The following is a 19,895-nucleotide window of genomic DNA, read 5'->3' as shown; positions in this document are numbered from 1 at the left end:
ATAATGGTCTAGTTTTTGTATATCATGCATGTTACTTGCTACTTTTCAGACCAATCCTGGATATTGTCTAGGTCTTGCGCAGTTTAGACATGGATGGCTTCACTATCTGAGGAATTATGAATGTTGCTAAACATTGTGCAATCATTGATGAACATCAGACCTTATGATGGAGGGAGGGTCATTAATGAAGCAGATGAAGACAGTTGGGCCTATGACAGTGCCTTGAGGAACTCCTGTAGAGATGTCGTGGAGCTGAGAGCACTGACCTCCATCATGACCATCTTCCTATGTGCCAGCTATGACTCCAATCAGGTTCCGATGCCTTCATCGTAATTTCCCAACTTTCTCATTGTTATTCTCGACAGGAAGAATAAAATTCCAATCTGTGTGTTATAAACCTACTCAGCAGAATTAAGTCCAAAACAAGTGGTGCAATGTTGAGAGTTTATTAGTGTTAGAATGACTTCCTTTTGAATGGGCCTGTAAATAAAGGCCTAACTGATCTCCCTGACATGTTTGAGAGAGATTATGGCACTCTTTTGAAGAAGGGCAGTGGAGTCCTTGTCAAAATTTATCCTCGAACTGACTTTACTGAAATGAATTTTCTGTGATTAGCTCAATACTGCTCACTGGGATCTTGGTGTACTCAAGTTGGCTGTTTGTTTCCTTGTAACAACAGTGACCACACTTTAAAAAATGCTTCATTGACTGTAAAGTGCTTTGAAACATGCTGCAGCCATGAAAGGTGTTGCATGAATGCAAGACTTTTTCTTCAAAATAGTCTTCTTGTGAGAAGAGCTTACGACTGGGGGCATGAAAAGAGAACAAACACATTAACTTAAATCGGCATCTGTTTACTTCATGTGGTTGCTTGGTAATCTTGAAAGTGAATATTATGAAGTGGAGAGACATGTTGTGAAAACCTTTCATCCACTAATCATCAAGACAAACATGAGAATGCCAAATTTTAAATCATTGTACCCATTTATATTAAAGAGAAAAGGATGTAGATGCCAGGTTGGTCAACAAATGGTCTCTAATCGTAGAATCTAGCTCAAACATTCATATGCATGGGTCTGTTCTCTGCAAGCAAACAGAATATGTGTTTTTTTTAAGTAATTCCCCACTGGTTTCACATTGCAATGCCTCAACAAATTAAGGTTCACTTGCCAATCAATTGGAACTGTTTTCTCCTCCAGTTTAAATTATTGTGCTCATTTAATATTTAATATTTTGTTCCAATCATTGTGAAAATATAATTATCTTTATTCAAGCTTAACCATTTGTTTCTAATACCTGAGACTTTAGTCAACTAAAAAAGTTTTATTTGGTTTTAAAATTGCTGACCTAAAATGGTGCTGTGATCACCTTACATGCTGAGGCAACTCATAAGGTATATTTGAAACCAGCTGCATTGGTATTACCATTTTAATCAAGAGTCATTGAAACTCAGCAACATATTAAGATATTTGCACCTTTTGGTTTCCTCATGATAAATTTGCATATTAAGAGTTTCCAGCTTGAAACTAAACAATGACACAGATACAATAAATACCGTGGAATGGTATATCAACAATCACCTCAACAAAGAACAGAGAAATGCAACCTGGACTGATAACAGCAAAGATACTGAAAGTTTCTCTCTCACTTTCTACATTTCAGAAGTTAGCTGATAAAAAGCAACTTGGAACAACAACAACCTTTCACTGGAAATCTGCAGCTTTGCCAATAAAGAGAACACAAGATAGCAGCAAAGAGTTGGACTCAGGTCTTTGCAACCCAAGGGACTCTTAAGATCTTTAACTACATTTGTTTTTATTATCCTTTTCCCTAGAGTAGAGCACTTCGAACAAGCTCCATTATTGAAGTTTATTACTGGTTCTTGTATGTATGCATGAGGTCACCATGAAGGTCCTGCCTTTTCAAACTTCACCTTTACCAGAGTAATGGTAACCCTCAGGTTAAATCCACCAGCAATCACCTCTGTGTAAGGAGAGAGCAATTTGAGATTCTTCTGCATAATTGTGACTTTTTCTTGTCATATGTATTTGATGTCACATTTTCTTGTTCTTTATTTTTATTGGTTTTAAAAGGTAATAAAATCTCTCTTCTGTTTCACTTAGGAGAACATTGGAATTAGCTGTCCTTAATTTTAAATTTGCTAACTAAGTTTAATTGAAATGTGGTAGTTATATGCCAAATAAGAAATAGAATAATATTTTGTCTCTACTCCACTATTGCATGGTTCAGCTGTAAGTGTCTTCACAAGTGGGTCTGCTGAAAGCTCATCAACCAGAAATGCTAACCCTTTCCATTGCCAGCTCTGCTGGATATTTTCAACATGTTCTTTGTATTTAAGGTTTTCAGCATCTGCAACAGTTTGCCTTTTTCTGTATACAATTTGCAACAGTGAAGGAGGAAACAGAGCTGCATGGACAATACCTGTTAACACGCAGCGTTCAGCGATCAACGACAGAACTGCCAAGTTACAGCTCAAACCTGTAGATGGTGACTACCATCACCTCATTTTTAATTGTCACCTCTTACAACTTGCCTCTTTATCCTTGGAAAACTGGGAATGCCTAATGTGCATTTTTGAAGTCTTTATGGATCTTCTTCAATTATTCCCTTTAAATTTCACTTGGATATAATTTACCACACCCTTCTTTAGATGGTTAGAAGTGCCTCTGCACCTGAAATTCTGTGTGTCATTTTATAAAGGTAAGCTCAGGTAAGGTTGCCATAGTCCCAATGGGCCATTGAGCTACTCTTTCATTACAGACAGACGGTTGGTGGTGGTTTAACCTGAGGGTTGCCACACATCAGGCAAGGGGAAAAGCTAAAGAAAGAGTCCTTCACAGTAACTTCAACCAGTTCAGGAACAGAATCCATGCTGTTGACATCATTCTGCATTGCAAGCCAGCCACCCAAGCCACAGCACCCCTGCCCCATCTCATTTTACACATTTTCTGAATCAATACAGAGAAGTGATACCACAGTCAGCCACAATGGGTGGAAGGAACTTTTGGATGTAGCCTAAGTCTGTGCATGTCACATGCTGGTGTTTGCCCCTGGTTCCTATTTTAGGGATTGATTTTAAACCGCCCCTTATTTGCCTTCACTTGTCCAGATAGTGTTTCATGTTGAATAGCTCCGAACAATGGAATCAGCCCTCATTGGTGTTGCGCATATTCACAGTTTTGGAACGTCAGTTGGTCTTTGGACCTTGTTCCTTAATTTTGATTATATCATGACTTGTAGTAAATTACATTGATGTGCAGAGAGTACAAAATTCTGACTTTTTATTGCAATGCCTGATTAATTAACGTACACTGTATTCATTGACAAAAGTACATCCTTTTTGTATATATATAGTTTTATTGACAGATGTACAATACATATACATATTGAATATAGAGTAAGACTGTACAGTACAAATTTGTATTCACAGTTTGACATGACAAAACGTCATTATTAAACTCCCATGGGACAATCTAGAAATGAAGAAGTAGTTTAAAAAAAACATTATGACTTCACATCTTTATTATTGTATGACTTAAATAAAGTTAACAAAATCCCAAATTAGTCGTATTATCCCTTGAAATATAGTCCTATATTGTTCTACGTTTTCAGCACAATTTATTGCTTAAATTTTTGACAATAAATTGTTGCAATACTCAAAGTGGGTCTTCAAAGATGCTGAGCAGATGAAATAATTCTAGCTGGATAAAAAGTAAAAAAATTATAGATTGAGAGATGAAAGTGCTTCACAATGAATGTTGAATAAAATTATCTTCACACTGGAACACAACAGGATATAATATTTTGGAGTAATGTCTCAGGAATTTATAGCACAGTGTTTAAGCCTGGGTTCAAATCCAATGTAATCTAGAGGCGTGTAATAACATATCTAACCAGATTGATTAGAAAATATCCAGAGCAATGACTTTTCAAGACCCTAAACACTTGGAAGTTGTAAGTATTTATTAACAGGCAATTATTTTTCTTCCTTTTGCAGCTGTCTCCTTCACCATCAATCCATCACTTGTTGGAAAGCCCGGAGTAAGTGGAGGTGATGAGAAAACAGTAGTTTGGACCATATGATTGTTATCACTACTGCAATGCCAACTTAATGTAGCAGCCTGCTTGCAACTCATGAAAATCATCCAACTGAGAAAGTTAAATTCAAATGATGAGCAGGTCCAAACACCTTCTGGTTTGTACTGAAATTTAAGCTTTCGAACATTATTCCAACATTTATTATTTCTGCATGTGTTTTGTTAAAAAAAATAGATAACCACCACATTTTTTTAAAAAAAAGTTCATAAGGTGGCAATCTTAAGACGATTCATAGTTACAACATTTTGTTTCATGAATTCTTGCTAGTAAAAATAAATTTCATCTTCCGTTGAATATCACCAGATTCACAGGTCAGTAGAGAAAATGTTGAGGGCAAGTCTTTTGCTACAAATTGGCCTTGAAATATTGCATTCATTTCTTTATCATAGGCTTTGTAACGGTTGAAAGTCCTACATGATAATATCGCAGTTGAAAAGAACATATTTTAACAAGTATAAATACATAATTTAGGATTTGCTCATAATACATAGTAAGTATCATTCTAATGTACAAGTGGTTCCAAATTGGAACAGTTACATCATGCATTATTTCTGGATCAATTTAAAGTTTTATCTGTGATGGCTACTGCACACAATCAGGAAATCAAAACAAATATGTTTACATTTTCTTTCATTTGCTCAGCATCTTGAGTTTTCTTAAATGCCTCTTGATGTTGACATTGGGAATAATAACTAGACAAAACCAATATTCTAAACTAAAATGCATGGTTTCCCCCACAGAAAGTGTTAAAATTCACATTTTAAGTTGAGAAGAATTGATTCAAAATGTGTATGCCATCTAAATCCCCCTTCCCGCCTCGATATATGACACAAGACACAACCGGATATTTCAGTCTTTTCACACCCTTATTATAAATCTTAAAAAAATATTACTTTACCTTTAGAAGCAGAGACCTTTTCTTTGTACAAAAAAATCACAAGATTTATTATTTGTGCTGCGATTATTACCTGATTGCACTTATTTTGCAGTGCATTTTATTTTAAATTCTTCGAAAGATGTCCTACTCTAAGGCAGGTGCCCCACACCTCTACCTTATAGAAAATCACATCACTCTTATACAAATCTCAACAATGACTACAATGCATGAGGCAGGCCAGCCGCCAAAATTACTGTGTTCACATATCTCCATTATCCCTCAGTCCCTTGTTTAGCTGAAATATTTCTCTAAAATGTAAATGAATCTGATGCTGTCCACATTTTATTTTATCAGATAGATTTCTGTACCGCTTGCTTTTGATATACAGCATCATCTGCAGTGCTGCACTTCCTTTTAAGTATTCCTATCTGGGATGCCCCACACCTACAAAATGACTCTGAAATAAGTTGCGCGGTGTATACTTAAGTCTTACTTAACATTCTCAATCTAGTTGAAACTAAAAACTCCGAGGTATCATTTTCTACGTGGTCAAATATTGAACTGCTCTAGAAATCTTACCTTAACTACTGTTTATTTGTCATTATACTATGATGATCCAATGCAAATTTATTTGTTTTCAGAAATCAAAAATTTTTTTTTCAATTTTCTCCCTCACAGGTTGGAGTTGCTGGGTTGCTGTTCTGTAGGACTGTACTACTCTGTCCCTCCTCCCCTCCATCTCTTGAATACCCTAAGTAGATATTCAAACATAGGCCGTGATTGGCAGTAGGCCACAAACTCAATTCTGACCTCACTTGACATCTACCCTTACATATACTTCACAGCATCAGAAAATGTTGATCCTAATTAGAATGGGAGTGATACTGCTTTGATTATTTGTTTCAATTTTTAAAAAAGATATTGAGGCTAATTATAGCATTTCTACTGCTATACTGTGGTGAGATGAACTAATTCCACATGAAGTGTGTTCAAACTTGTACTTTTCCTAGTTTGTGTGCCTCAATGCCAAACTGATTAAAATTTTCACCAGCTGAGCCATGAGACAAGCTACAGAAATAAATGTTGCACTCCAAATTACATCAAATCTGAATATGATTTATAATATTTGGTACGCATTAAAGTGCATTATTAATCTAGATACATATCCAAATTGGCTGCAGTGGTCACTAACCCATATTACAGTCAAAGTGTGAACATAGAATGAAACCTGGTCTATTGTCTATTTACACTATAGATTTGTAAGATCGAGGTGATTTATAGGTGTATGTGGCATTAGCCAGTGATTTACATAATTTCAAAAACTTGTAAACACTTTTATGTTCACAGAAGCCATGCTGGTGCTTAGGCTTTCATTTTGTTTTGCTGTTCACTTAAAATATTTTGTTTCTTTAAAAGTTCTACAGAAAACAATTGGAAGAGTTGGTGATTGATATATTTGGAAAAAAAATTACAGCCATGGCAATTGAAGTTTGCTTTTCAATATTTGCATAAATTAATAAAACTGGAATGTAATGAACCACATCATAGAATGTTCTCCAGCGGCCGGTAGTGTAACTTTAAACAGGACAAGGTCCATATCAGCTTCAGATTACTATGCTTGTTTGACTGGATGTAGTGAAAAATGTTACAAAACCTTACCAACTGTAAGCAATAAACCAGCAATAAAAATATTTACACTAATGTTTAAAAGATGATTTTTGAGTAGCTTAACAGAACTAGCCCAAATACCTTAATTATTAAAATTAAATGTTATAATTGTTGCAATAAATGAAAACAACTGAGCTTTGACAAAATGCCTTATTTGGCAGAGTACATTTTCACACACAAATTCTTGAGTTCTTCATTCCCATTGATTATTTCAGAGTTTCCCAAGGATGATTTTAGAGAGCACAGCATCTGTTGTGTCATATTGATATAGCATGAAACCAACATTATATTAATGAATTTATGTCGACCTGCCAAAGGCATATGTCAAGTGCCATGGTATAATTATAGATTAGGAAGCAGTTGGTAGAAGGGTATTTTGATGAAAGGGTGGAGCAGAATTGTTCGAAGCAGGTTCCTTTCTCAGATAGTTAAAGAACTTTGTTACACATGGTTCATTTTTCTCTATCATCTGAAATAGAGACAACAATGATAATATGGTTTATTGGTGATTGTATGTTGTCCAATCACTTTTTTTTTTAAGATTAGATTCCCTACAGTGTGGAAACAAGCCCTTCGGCCCAACAAATCCGTCAACTCAATGCACAACATTCCCATTATCGAATTCTTCCTGTAAGGAGTCAAATTTCGCTTAATTATGATCTGACAAAATATAATCAATTCTTTAAATAAAATGTTAATGTTTTTCATTTTTGACCATTTTGTGTGTTCGGCAACGTTTATTCAATCAGAAGATTTTGTAAGAGGATGTCTTTTGTATTTGAACTAATTTATGTGAAAAAACTCTTAATTTCCTTCCCAAGTTGGTCACATATCCAATCAAATTAAAAATGTAACTTGACCACAAATGAAACAAAATGGATTATAGTTCAGAACCCCAAAGTTCAAGTCTCATTTTTATGAACTCTAGGGAACTGGACAGGTTGTTTTCCAGGATGGGTTGAGCTCCACCAGTGAAAGTTTGAAACTTCCACTTGAGAAAGGGAATGTTGCTTCAACAAGAGAATTTCCAATAAATAAGTTAGTAATAAAATGAGGTTGCAGTTGTGCAATGATATAAAGAGAAGTCATTGTTGTTGAACCTTTGTGTTAACTTCATTAACTTGTTGAAGTTGATACTGAAACGTGGACATCACTGCAGAAGAGATGGTCCTATAGAATACCAACACTGAAGAACAGACAAATGACATTTGTGGAAAAGGATGAGAGTGCAATGCCGAAATATGTCAAAAAGGTCGGTCAAAATTGGCAAATTCCTCCAAACCCAAATTAATGCCTTTCCTTCTTTCACAGTTGTTTGCTCAGGAATTTCCTGGGGTCCTCCAACCTCACACCAAAAATGTACTTTGCTTTCCCAGTCTGTCTCTAAATAATGACAAAACATCAATCAGCTATTGGCAAAAAAGTACACGTTTTGAATGAGGTGTGGTTTTGACGAAGGAAATGGCATACAGCAGCATTCTACACTGGCAAGACTATAAAAGGCTTATTAATCAGCTGAAATGCCAACAATTTTAACAAACAAATCGGATGACAGAAGTATGCAATTTTATACTTAAAAAAATTACTCAGTCCATACACACAGTGGAGAATGCTATGCATCACCATAAAAGACATTCATAAAACATAAGTCCTGCATACAACAAGAAAAAATGAGCATTGTTTGTACATCAGATACTGACTACATGAGAGTGTTCATTTGTTGAAGGATTCAGCCCAGCTGAATTTTGGTTAAGTAAAGGGATGAGTTTAGTTGCATCCTGTCTGGCTTACACAGTGAAAGATGACAGACAGACTCAGACCAGCATGTGTCGTTTTCTGTGAAGGGCGAGGTGGTCTGAACGGGAAAAGCTGCGATCACAGTCAGGACACTGGAAGGGCTTGATGCCGGTGTGCTTGCGATAGTGTCGAGTTAACTCATCTGAACGGGCAAATTTCCACGTGCAACCATCCCAAGTGCATTTGTAGGGCTTCTCACCTGCAGAAAAAAGGAAAATGGAAGTTCACCGTAACAAATAATTTGACGTTATTGCGAAGATTCTTATGGTTTAACCTTTGCAATGTCATGAAGGAAAATTTAGACCAAACATTTCTGAATATAATAAAGAAAGTTAGCCTCAGATTAGTTCAGCATAAAGGAACATTCATAATTATAACTAACTACTTGTTTAATTTACTGTTGGGACTGCAGTCAGATTTAAAACTTTAAGAAATATTCCTTGAAATGCAGGCTTATTTCCACAATAAACAACAGAAAGTAAAATAATTGCTTACACAAATAGCATCAATTTTCAGTCTGCCAAAAGCATTGTCTGAGTGATCTGGTGTCACCGTTAACAGGGAGAAGTTGTTGGGGAAGTGAAAGGTCTCAAAGGTGGATACATCACCTGGACCAGATGGACTACACCCAAAGTACTGAAGAAGGAAGCTAAGGAAATTGTGCAGACATTGGTGATGATCTTTCAGGAATCACTGGAGTCAGGGATGGTCCCAAAGGACTGGAAAATGGCTAAGATAATCCCCCTACACTGCAGGACTGATTTCCCAACTTACCATTTTTACCGGGGGTGGGGGGGGGGGGGGTGGGGGGGGTGGTTGCCTGCTAATTGAGCAATTGATTCATACCTTTGAATGTTCATTGAATGGAAATGTTTGTTTTTAAATGAGTTTAAATACTTAAATGAAATATCTATTTCATAAGAGATCAACCAGTATAATTTTAATCCATGGCAATTTTTCTAAACATTGAAATTATCATTAGACTCAACTGTAATGTAATTTTGGCATGACTCCACGATGTATCCAGAATGGATACTATGGATAGGGAATGGTAATGACCGGTGGGTGGGAGAAATAGATTGGCAGGAGTTGGCACAAAATTTTTTCTGATGAAGGATCTCGGCCCAAAACGTCAGCTTTTGTGCTCCTAAGATGCTGCTTGGCCTGCTGTGTTCATCCAGCTCCACACTTTGTTATCTCGGATTCTCCAGCATCTGCACTTCTTTGGTACAACATTAATTTGGCAGCTATAAATGACGATTGGGATGAGTGAATGGGCGCATTGGTTGCCATGTAGATGAATAAAAGGCATAGGTTGGCATAGGGAATGCAAAGGGGTGAGGTACAGAGCTTAAGTTGGCATGGAGGGTGCAGTAACGGGTATTCGTTGAAGGAGTTTGGATGGATGGGGATGGAGACTGTATTAGCAGTAAAGACTAGATGACTGTTTACAGTTTCCTGTGTTTTTATTAATCTTTCACACAACTCTGAAACAGCGAGGCAGGCCTTGCATCCAGTCTACAACCATAGCTGGCAGCTTTTGCCTGACCTGCCTCCCAGAGAAAATCCCTCATCTCTTCACGCTCCCCAGTGAAAATTAAAGTCTAAATCCATGGCCAAGTCTAGGACTAGGCAAGTGTGGGCTCTCAAGGCAGTATGGGGAGGTGAGGCCTGATGGGTGACAAAAATGAGCAGAAGACAGAGTGAAGCTGTTGGTGGAGAGGCAGAAAGGGAGGGAGCATCCACAGAGGGCAGAGTTTGGCTGGGGCAGAGGAAAAAGCTCCCCATAATCATCTGAAAATTAAGCTGGGGGTGGGAATAGTGCTTGTCTGGTCATTAATCAATCACTTAAGGGCCTCAACAGTAGCCCTCACTAGTTTCACTGCAAGAAGGGGTCAGGGCTGGCAGGAATCCGGTGGAAAGGCCAGCAGAAGAATTTTATATGTAGGGGAATGTAAAATTGGGATTTTCACTGATGGTTTATTGAATCTGTAACAGGTGAATGCTGCAAAAAGGGAAAAAAAAACACAAATGGGGCTTTTTAAACTTGATTAAAATCATCAGAGATCAGAGATAGTCCCAGAAGAATTTTGCACAGACAGAAATTTAATGGCAACAAAATGTGAGGCTGGATGAACACAGCAGGCCAAGCAGCATCTCAGGAGCACAAAAGCTGACGTTTCGGGCCTAGACCCTTCATCAGAGAGGGGGATGGGGTGAGGGTTCTGGAATAAATAGGGAGAGAGGGGGAGGCGGACCGTCCTCTCTGATGAAGGGTCTAGGCCCGAAACGTCAGCTTTTGTGCTCCTGAGATGCTGCTTGGCCTGCTGTGTTCATCCAGCCTCACATTTTGTTGTCTTGGATTCTCCAGCATCTGCAGTTCCCATTATCTCAGAAATTTAATGGCTCCATTATAAAACATTTGGTCTCTTGGGGAATGACAATACTTTAGATTTCTCTCACCTGTGTGCGTCCGCCTGTGTGCCTTGAGGTGTGAACTCTTTGTGTAAACTTTGTTGCATCCATCAAAGTCACACTTATGTATGCGACGCTTCTTCTGGGTGTCTGGGGATTCAACTGGGTGTGGTCTTGATACAGCGTGCACTATTACTGAAGGTTTATGGCTCCTGATGGAACAAAAATAAGGTATTGCATTTCATCTGTTCAACCAAGAATGAATACTCTTGTATGATGATACTGTTCCATTTGTTCAGTACATTTATGACCTAAACTTCAAATGGGAGGGGGGGGGGGGGGGGGAGAGGAGGAGTAGAATCTGCGCACCCGCACTCAAAATATGAAAATCATTTATGTTTTTGCAACAGAAATTTTAAAAATTGCTTGAAAAACTCAGCAGGTCTAGTAGCATCTGTCAAGAGAGAAACTCAATTAATGAAGTTTGAATCCAATGACTTATTTCTCCAGCATTTCCCATTTTTATTCTGATTCCCAGCATGAGAAGTGTTTTACCTCTCTATTTTTTTTAAACATGTTGATTCAAAACTGTTCAGAGATGTTTTGTGCAGATAAGTTTATTTGTAATGCCACAAAACCCCTGAAATACAAAAGGAGATTGCTCTGACTGACTGTCATTTCATGCTGAGGCGTTTGGATTGACCCACGTCTTTTCAGAAGATCTCTGACCAAGAACCCCTGGACTCCACTAACTCATCTTTTACTCTTAAAGCATAGTGACAGGATTTCTCATAAAAAAACATTTCTGACAGTTTATCCAAGACACTGCATGCAAAGCTATCAGAACTCACAGACTGGGCAAAGAATTAACAGGCTCAAAATGATACCTATTTTGGCTGAATATTCCTCATTCCATTCATATTTCAGAATGATCTGAATTGAGGTGTACTATTCTTTGGTACATATCATTTGTTCGGATAATCTTTATAAAATGGTCATTCCCATCCCCTTTCATTTCCACAGAGTCACATCTGGTAGAATTGTTGGTGCCTGGCTGAAAAGATGGAGGTAAGCCTGCCTTGGTGCTACCGGGTCACCCTGCAGAATTCTTGTACAACCATCAGATCCTTTTAACCAGCAAATCAACCAATCGTATGGCTAGCAACTCTCTCATCCTAGCTTCTGATGTGGTGGTTGCAAAGAGGCTCCAGTTGGACCCTGAATTAACACAAGTCTGGGGTTTTTCCATGGTCAGGCCTTAGTAAAGGGGCATAGGAGAAACGCTGTGTGAGGAAGGAAACAAACTTTTAAAGGGTCTCCATTGAGCATGCATTCACCCAAACAGAAAGCACCCATCACCATAGCTGAGCCACGAGGCCACCAGTTTTCATCTGATGATCTAGACAATTAATGTGAAACCTTACATTGAGGCCAAAATTCAGTTACAGAGGGAAGAGGCCTTTAATTGGCTGATTTACAGCCTTCATTTGGTCGACAGGAAAACAGGTTGCTCAACAACCCCTCTGCAGGTAGAATCACAGTGAAGGCAGGTAGGCAGCTGGTTCAGCATCACCCACTGTGATGCGCAATTTTATGCCCCTCTCCCTCGCAGGTCAACTAGCCCGAAGGTCATAAAATTCCAGCCTGGTCTTTAGTTTGTGTTTGGAGTCAAGTTCAAAGATAATATATTTTTGTCATCCATATACAATGAACACTAAAACAACGGACTAAACTTGAAATCATTGTGAGGTTAAATTGCTATTTGTATTTCATCTGTAAACACCTATTCCCTCCTTTTTCAGTCTATTAATCAGCTGTTGCATTACTAAAGGGCTAGGTATCTCCATTCGCGTTAAAATTACATCTAAAAGACATTGGTTTAAATGTATTGTTTTATTTAGAAACAAACCTCATTGTATGCTTTCCTCAGATGTTTTTAAATCTCTGCAATATTAGAGGACACTGAAACGAATAAGCTTACAAAAGTGCAATTGCATTTATTGCAAAACAGAATGGACATTTTCTGGGTGTTTATTGTTAAGTATTCCTTCTAGGCATGTGTCATTGTAGAAAGCTAGGCTTTATTGGTGAACAATTACATTGTTGCATTATTCTTACTGACACTTGCCTGGCTGATAATTCGAAATGACAGAAATTCTTTGACACTAGCAAACCTCATCTTGTTATCACTTCTTTAAAGCGCTTTTACAGTCACATTTATTAACATTGGAGAGCATGTTTGAGATTAATAGATCAAGGAGATTCTGTCATGAGAGATACCCAGGAGTCAATGACTTGATTCCACTTACTAAAATAATTCAGTTCTGTTGACATATTTCATGTTTTTGTAATGTAACATTTAAACCAATTTGCTAGACAAATTGGGGAAATCATCATGATCACGAAAAGAAAGGGCAAGCATTTTTACAGCCCTTTGCTCAAAGCTCTTTATAATCAATGCAATACTGTTGAAATTTAATCAATATTGCAATGTGGGGAAACACACCAGACAAATTACAACACACTGAGGTCCCACAAACAATAATTATATTAACAAGGAAGTAATTTGTTTTCTAAGCGAAATAAGATCATCACAACCCATAACTGTTTCTATATTTACTCTCTCCCCTTTCACAGAGCCACATCATCTCTCTAACTGCCCTCATGTTATAAAGGCACCCTTTACTTCCAACTCATTCCACTCATCAATCTCGAATTGCCACTGCAATGTGTCATTCCTGCTTGGTTCTGAAACTGGTATCTACACTCTGGTGAGAGTGGTGGAAGAGGTTCAGTCAAGGGAGAATTACAATTCCCCAGATTTTTCTGGGGCAGCAAATCAGCTCATGTAGTGAATGCTTTATATTTGCCTTGTTAACTAGCAGATCTCCAAATAAAGAACAATAAACATCACCTGTATTTCTACGACAAAGGAAATTATCTGCATCTGCAAATCTAATAGTTTAAAGGGTTCCATGTCAAATTTAGATTAACTTCCATCAACAGGATTCTCAAAAATCAATTACTTTATAAATTAGAAAAGTATCGACATGAAAGAAGTGTCTTGAGTACATGAATCTCAAAATTTCAGCATTCAAAGTTCTGCAACTAAAAGGGAAGGTAAATGCACTTTTGACCTTCTTTTCAAAGGGAAAGATGTATAAAAAAAGAGAGGGCTTGTCATACAATGCATGAGTCAGACCACACCTGGAAAAGTATGAACTGTTTTGGTTCCCTTATCTCAGCAGTGATATACAGGCACTGGAGGCATTTAGGGAAGATTCACTAGGTTGATTTGGGTGTGGAAGGAGGCTCCTATGAAAAGGGGTTGAGCAGGTTGAGCCTGTATTCATTGGCTTTTTAAAAGAATGAGAAGAGCCTATAGAAACATGCAAGATTCTTAAGGGGATTAAAAGGGGAGATGTGGAGTTGTTTTCCCTTGTAGGGGAGTCTAGGGCCAGAGGACAGAATTTCAGAGTAAGGGGTCAGCCATTTAAGACAGAGATGGGGTGGATTTTTTTTCCTATCAGGAGATGGTCAGTCTGTGGAATTCTTCACTGCAGAGGGCTGCCAAGCCTGAGTTGCTAAGTGTATTCGAGGCGGAGATAAACACTTTTTAAATCAGTAAAGGAATCAAGAGTCATGGGGAGAAAGCAGGAAAGTAGAGATAAAGATTATTAGATCAGCCATGATCTCATTAAATGATAGAGCCAACTTGATGGGCTGAATGACCTACTTTCTGCATCTACATCTTATAGTCTGATAGAAATTCAAGTTATTCCTTGGTACATTTTGATGTGTATATATGATTGGTGGATGCTATCATTACAGGTCAATTTCAATTCCTGGCATAGTTTTGTGAACTTACTTAACATTTTTATGAATACTTGTCAGTAACCTGAATGAAACTGGAACAAAAATGAATTCTTACAATCTAAAACAAGTTAAATGCTGGAGGTGGTAGTGCTCAGGGTAGTGTGCAAGTTTGAAGCAGATAATATTCTGTGTTGCTGGATAAACTAATTACATCAAAAATGTTAACTGTGGGTTGATGTTTTTTGTGGTATTTATGTTGAAGTGGCAAACAGATTGTGATCATTCAGCATTGATGGATACTTGAATTTGTGATTCAAGTCTTTTAAAGCGAATAATGCATGATGTCAGAGCAACCTAGGTTTAAGAGGAATAAAATTGCATAGTTTATGTAATAAACACTGCCCTCGAAACAAATTTTTAAAAAATTAGAGGTTGTGTCTGACCTGTTGTAATTAAAATTCTGGCTCATCCAGGACTTAAACTGCTTGGGATAAAATAACCATGTTCTTGCAAATCTAAACACTTGCTTCACCAATCTCATGAATTACTTCAAACCAGGCTTGCTCTTTTTTCCCCCCCCCAACAGTTGTTCCTCCAATGTTAAAGTCAAAGGGGAAGGAGTGGAATTAAAGGCAACTTTTATTTTATACATGTGCCAACAGTTGCTATTTGCATGTAAAAAGCCAGGCTATTTGATATGTGTTTGATGAGAAAGCCAGAGAGAGTGTTTTATTAAGTCTACTATTTAATTACAAGTTTATTTGTATCATGAAATATTGCAGTAAGAAAATAATATTATCAATACCACTAGATGAAACTCAAATAAGTTTTCAACAAGCTAAATGTCAGGTTTACGTCTTGGGACTATTAACCTTTTACTAACTTACTCATATAGATGTAAGGAAATGCAAAACTACATAATGTGAAACTTTCCTGTGATTCCCTCTATTTGTTCCTGACATAGATTTTCCCATCTCAATACAATAATTTTGTTCGAAAAGCTTTAAAAGGAAGTGTGCTTCACCAAGTGTCAATCTTCAGTGTCCCATAGCTAGAAGCTTTGAACTCCTCAACAGCCTATTACTTACTCCACTGCATATTTTGCACTCCAGTGGGAACAGAAAACTTCAGGAAGAAGCTCTAAATTTCAAACAAAGCCCACTGCAATTTATCAAAGGATAAGGTGGAAGCAGTTATGGTGATCCATAGTAAATACAATTATGTAGAAATCTAACATTTACTGATTAGAACAGATTTTAAAATATTCCAAGTTACATTTCACAAGTGGATTTGTTTTCTAATTTATCCTTTTGACACCATATTTTATCTTTAAATGGTAAGAACACTGTTGAATAAGGGATTTTTCCCTTTGTTTCCACAGACACTGTCATTCTCAGCTATATCATGGGTGAGATCGACATGATACCAACAATAAAAACCTAACTCTATGCCAATTTTACGCCTCAAATGATGCAACGGTGAACATAGAACTAATCATTTTGTATAATAGTAATCCTGGTGCATTTAAATGGCAATTTCAAAAGCGCGTGTCCCTCTATTCACCTTATATGGTTCAGTCCCAAGCATTTGTTAGCCAGTAGCAGTTTGTTAACTATTTACATCAAACAGGAAGATGGTTCCATGATTTCACACAAATTGGATATTCTGACTTTAGCTAATTTCATTTAGGAGCCTCCATTGTTGTCAGTGAAGGGGTGCTTTCAGCCAATTTCACTGGACAGGAAAGTGAAAAGTTCAAACGCATGACACCACCCAGTTCCCTGTTCTGCAGAACCCATTATTACAACCTTTGACAAATGAGAGTGCCAACACTGTTTCAGTGCCCTTCCGTGATTGTACGGGCAAGCTGATAAAGGTCAGCATGAATTGAAAGGGTTCCATGTTGTCATTGATTTTATTGCAATACTTACAAAGGAATTTCAATTCATTTTATGAAATAATACTGCAGTTTCATGTCTTACTTCATGAACAATATAATTTGCAGAAAAGATCATTTTGACATCATGTGAAAATATTCTTTATTCAAAAGCATCAAAATAATAGGACTGGACAGCACACTAATTTCAAACATTGCATCAAGTTTCTGTTGATGAGTACACTATTAGACTTCATGAAGCAATTTGTATTTTAGATTCTATAAAATTCTCCTTCAATAATTCTCTGTCTGAGAAAGTATAGAACTCTGGATTTTTACTGTTGAAGCCACTCCTTCAATGTGTTATTAACTGTTTCCTGTTGTTTTGATATTGCCTGTAGGGTGTGGTTGCTCTCAAACACTGATGTCAACACCTAAAAGTAGTTTCAGCTGTAGATCCTACCCACAGGATGTCTGCTACAAAGTTGCCATCTCACAAACAAATTTCCAAAAGGCACTTTTGTTAGTTTGGTTTTTAAACAGAAAAATTTTTTCAGTAGACTTTAGGATGAAATTCTTGTATTTGCTAGAAGATTGACATGAGGTTGCAGGAAGCAGAGATTTATATGTAAAATTATATTGCCAAAATTAGTTTGAATGGGAATTTTGGCTTTTAATTACAAATGAGAACAGAAGCAATCATCTGTACATTGTCATAAACCTTTTTTGATTATCAAAAGTTGCTTGATACAATTTTTACTAATGTGTGTTTTTGTGGGGCATTTTACAGCAAATTTTACTTCTTCAAAGCAGAAAAGTTATTGTGTACTTCACAATACTTCAATTACCATAGGAACTAGTTACTGCATTATAAAAATGTAACAACCTGGACAAAATGTAGTAGTCACAAAGATAGCAGAAACACAATATTGTCTCACCCTCAAGACCAGAATACATGACAGATTGTGTTACTTTCCCTTCATCTTCTACTCTTCACAAACAACAAATTGTTATTTTTATAGTACCTTTAACATTGCTTAATAGGAAAGTTACAAAACAGAATTTGGCATCAAGCCACATGTGGAAAGATTAATGCAAAGGGCCAAAAAGCTCTTTCACAAAGTTAGTTTAAGAAGTGGTTTAAAGTAATAAAGAGAGGTGGAGAAATTTATGAAGGGATTTCCAGAATTTGCGGACAAGGAATCTGAAGGCACAGCTACCAATGGTGTGGTTTTAAAATCAGTGATACTGGAGAGGTCAAAATCCCGTGCATTCAGATATGGAGATTTGTGGGTTTGAGCAGAATAAGGGCATGGAGGACTTTGAGAACAAGGATGAGAATTTTGAAAACAAGCTGTACTTAACTGGGAACCAATGCAGGCGAACAGGCATATGGGAGGTAGATGAACAGGATTTGGTGAAAGTAAGAATATGAACACAGTTACAGATGACTTAAGTTTCACCCAGGGCAGAATGTAGGTTGACCACTGGAAAAGTCAAGTCTAGAGAGAAGCATGAACTGGAGTTCATCCAAACCTCTGTTGTTCATATGTGAGCTGACACAAACCAATTCAACTATGAACCCGAGATAACAAGGTGTAGGGCTGGATGAACACAGCAGGCCAAGCAGCAGAGAACAGGAAAACTGATGTTTCGGGACAAGACCCTTCTTCAGAAAATCATCATTCCTACTATCTCTCAACTATGAACCCGCTGCTTGCTGACCCTTACTGGGTCCCCATCAAGCAATTCCTTGATTTTAGAACTCATTGTTTTGCAACTTTTCCATGGTTTACCCTTTCAATATGCTATAACCTCTTCCAGCCTACAACCTCTGAAATCTTCCAACATATAACTCAATTGCATTCCCAAATTTAATAACCCCACCATTGGCAGCCATACCTTTTGTTGCCTAGATCCTAAATCTCTGGAATTTGCCCAAAATGCTCCACCTCTCTCCTCCTTTAACATTCTTTAAAACCGCTGTCTTTTTGTCAAGCTCTTTGACATTTCTTTTTAATGTGACTTGCTGTCAAACATTGTTGATAATGCTTCTGTAAGAAGTCCCTTGGGATATTTTACTATGTTTAGGACACTACATAAATCCAATACTGTTACTGTTGTTGCAGGAGATAAAATTGCTCCAATACAAGAATTTTCACCTTAAACATTTCAACATTAAGCCACAAAAAACCTGATCTGGAATTCTAAATGGCATCATTTCTCTTCTTTAGCAGTCTGATACACTACATCTCTGAGGGTTAGGAGCAAGGAAATTTTCAATATTGACAGTGCCATTTCCATTGATCTCTCCCCTTGTAATGGATGGAGGATAAAAGCAGTTATCAAAAAAAAGAGTACAGATTCCGTGACTGAGGCTTTGTCAATGCTTATTATTGGTTCCTCCAATATATCTTGCCAATGAAGTTTGATTGTGCCACATGGGCCATGTATACCTTCGGCTAGTGACCATGGACATGTTCTAATTTGTGATAATTAAAAATAAATTTGTTTTAAATTTGTTCCAGGAATTAAGCAACATTAACAAGACAGAATTTGTTGCCTATCCTTGGTTTCTTTGAGAATAATATTTGAGGCAACTCACTGCTGGAGATGGGGGTCACATGTAGACTGGATCTGGTAAGACTGGCGATTTCTTTTCTCTGAAGAACATCATAAAACTACTTAGGCGTTTGCATTAAGTGTAGCAGATTTCATCATGTCCTGTAAATTACCAGTTTTATTTAATCCAAATTAATAACCCACCATGGTAGGATCTGAACTAATGATCTCTGGGTTGGCAGTCCAGTATTAAATTCACTCGGTTGCTATGCTAGCTTTACTTTGTTTTTTCCCCAAAACTATCTAAAACAAGCATCATCTAACATTTATCCAATGTTATATGTATATGTGTAATTAGCAAATGAGCAAAGGATAAACATGGAGCAGTGTTAATATAGGTAAAATACTTTTTAAAGTTTACATTGTAACGTTACCAGGAAGAAACTGTGCAGACAGCATTAAAGAAACTAATATATTCTTATTTTGCTAGCCTCTTGAAGCTTCACAAAGTAGTTCAATAAAGACCATGCGGCTCCAGGCTGAATTCCTATCCTTGTTTTTGGAGCTTTGTGAATATTCGTGGTCCTCTGATCATTAGCTAATGGATCTGACATTTTCCATTGTTGGAAATTATTACCAAACATAAATGTAACACTTACAAATTCTGTGACATCTTGCCAATAGAGCTTGATGCATGACAATACATCAAATAATTCTATTATAATTAGCCCACTAACTAGCAATAATAACTCAGAATCTGAAAGG

At 37.2% G+C, this 19,895-nt stretch overlaps 2 protein-coding genes across 8 annotated transcripts in view; one reads left to right on the top strand and one right to left on the bottom strand.

Annotated features, from left to right (window-relative positions):
* The window catches only part of LOC125450897 (toll-like receptor 1), a 55,045-nt gene extending 35,838 nt beyond the window's left edge, over window positions 1-19,207 (top strand). For 2 of the 4 annotated variants that reach the window (XR_007247177.2, XR_009445932.1), the window contains 2 exons: window positions 4,019-4,216; window positions 5,675-7,341. Coding sequence is in view for 1 of the 4 variants with exons in the window: in XM_048527314.2 (XP_048383271.2) it covers window positions 4,019-4,104 (86 nt within the window). In the remaining 3 variants the exon portion in view is untranslated. Of the gene's footprint in view, window positions 1-4,018; window positions 7,342-19,096 lie in introns of those variants that run through there. The other 2 variants (XR_007247180.2, XM_048527314.2) reach the window with 2 other exon arrangements.
* Window positions 3,386-19,895, bottom strand: part of LOC125450925 (Krueppel-like factor 3) — an 88,301-nt gene continuing 71,791 nt past the window's right edge. For all 4 annotated transcript variants that reach the window (XM_059647153.1, XM_048527371.2, XM_048527399.2 and 1 more), the window contains 2 exons: window positions 10,925-11,088; window positions 3,386-8,660 (listed from right to left, as the gene is read on the bottom strand). In XM_059647153.1, the coding sequence (XP_059503136.1) occupies window positions 8,479-8,660; window positions 10,925-11,088 (346 nt within the window). In that variant the 3' untranslated portion in view covers window positions 3,386-8,478. The remainder of the gene's footprint in view (window positions 8,661-10,924; window positions 11,089-19,895) is intronic.

Source organism: Stegostoma tigrinum, chromosome 1 (assembly GCF_030684315.1).
Source record: "Stegostoma tigrinum isolate sSteTig4 chromosome 1, sSteTig4.hap1, whole genome shotgun sequence".
In the NCBI taxonomy this organism is placed as follows: Eukaryota; Metazoa; Chordata; class Chondrichthyes; order Orectolobiformes; family Stegostomatidae; genus Stegostoma; species Stegostoma tigrinum.
Note: the sequence above shows the minus strand (reverse complement) of the source record. Positions and strands in the feature narration are given on the sequence as shown.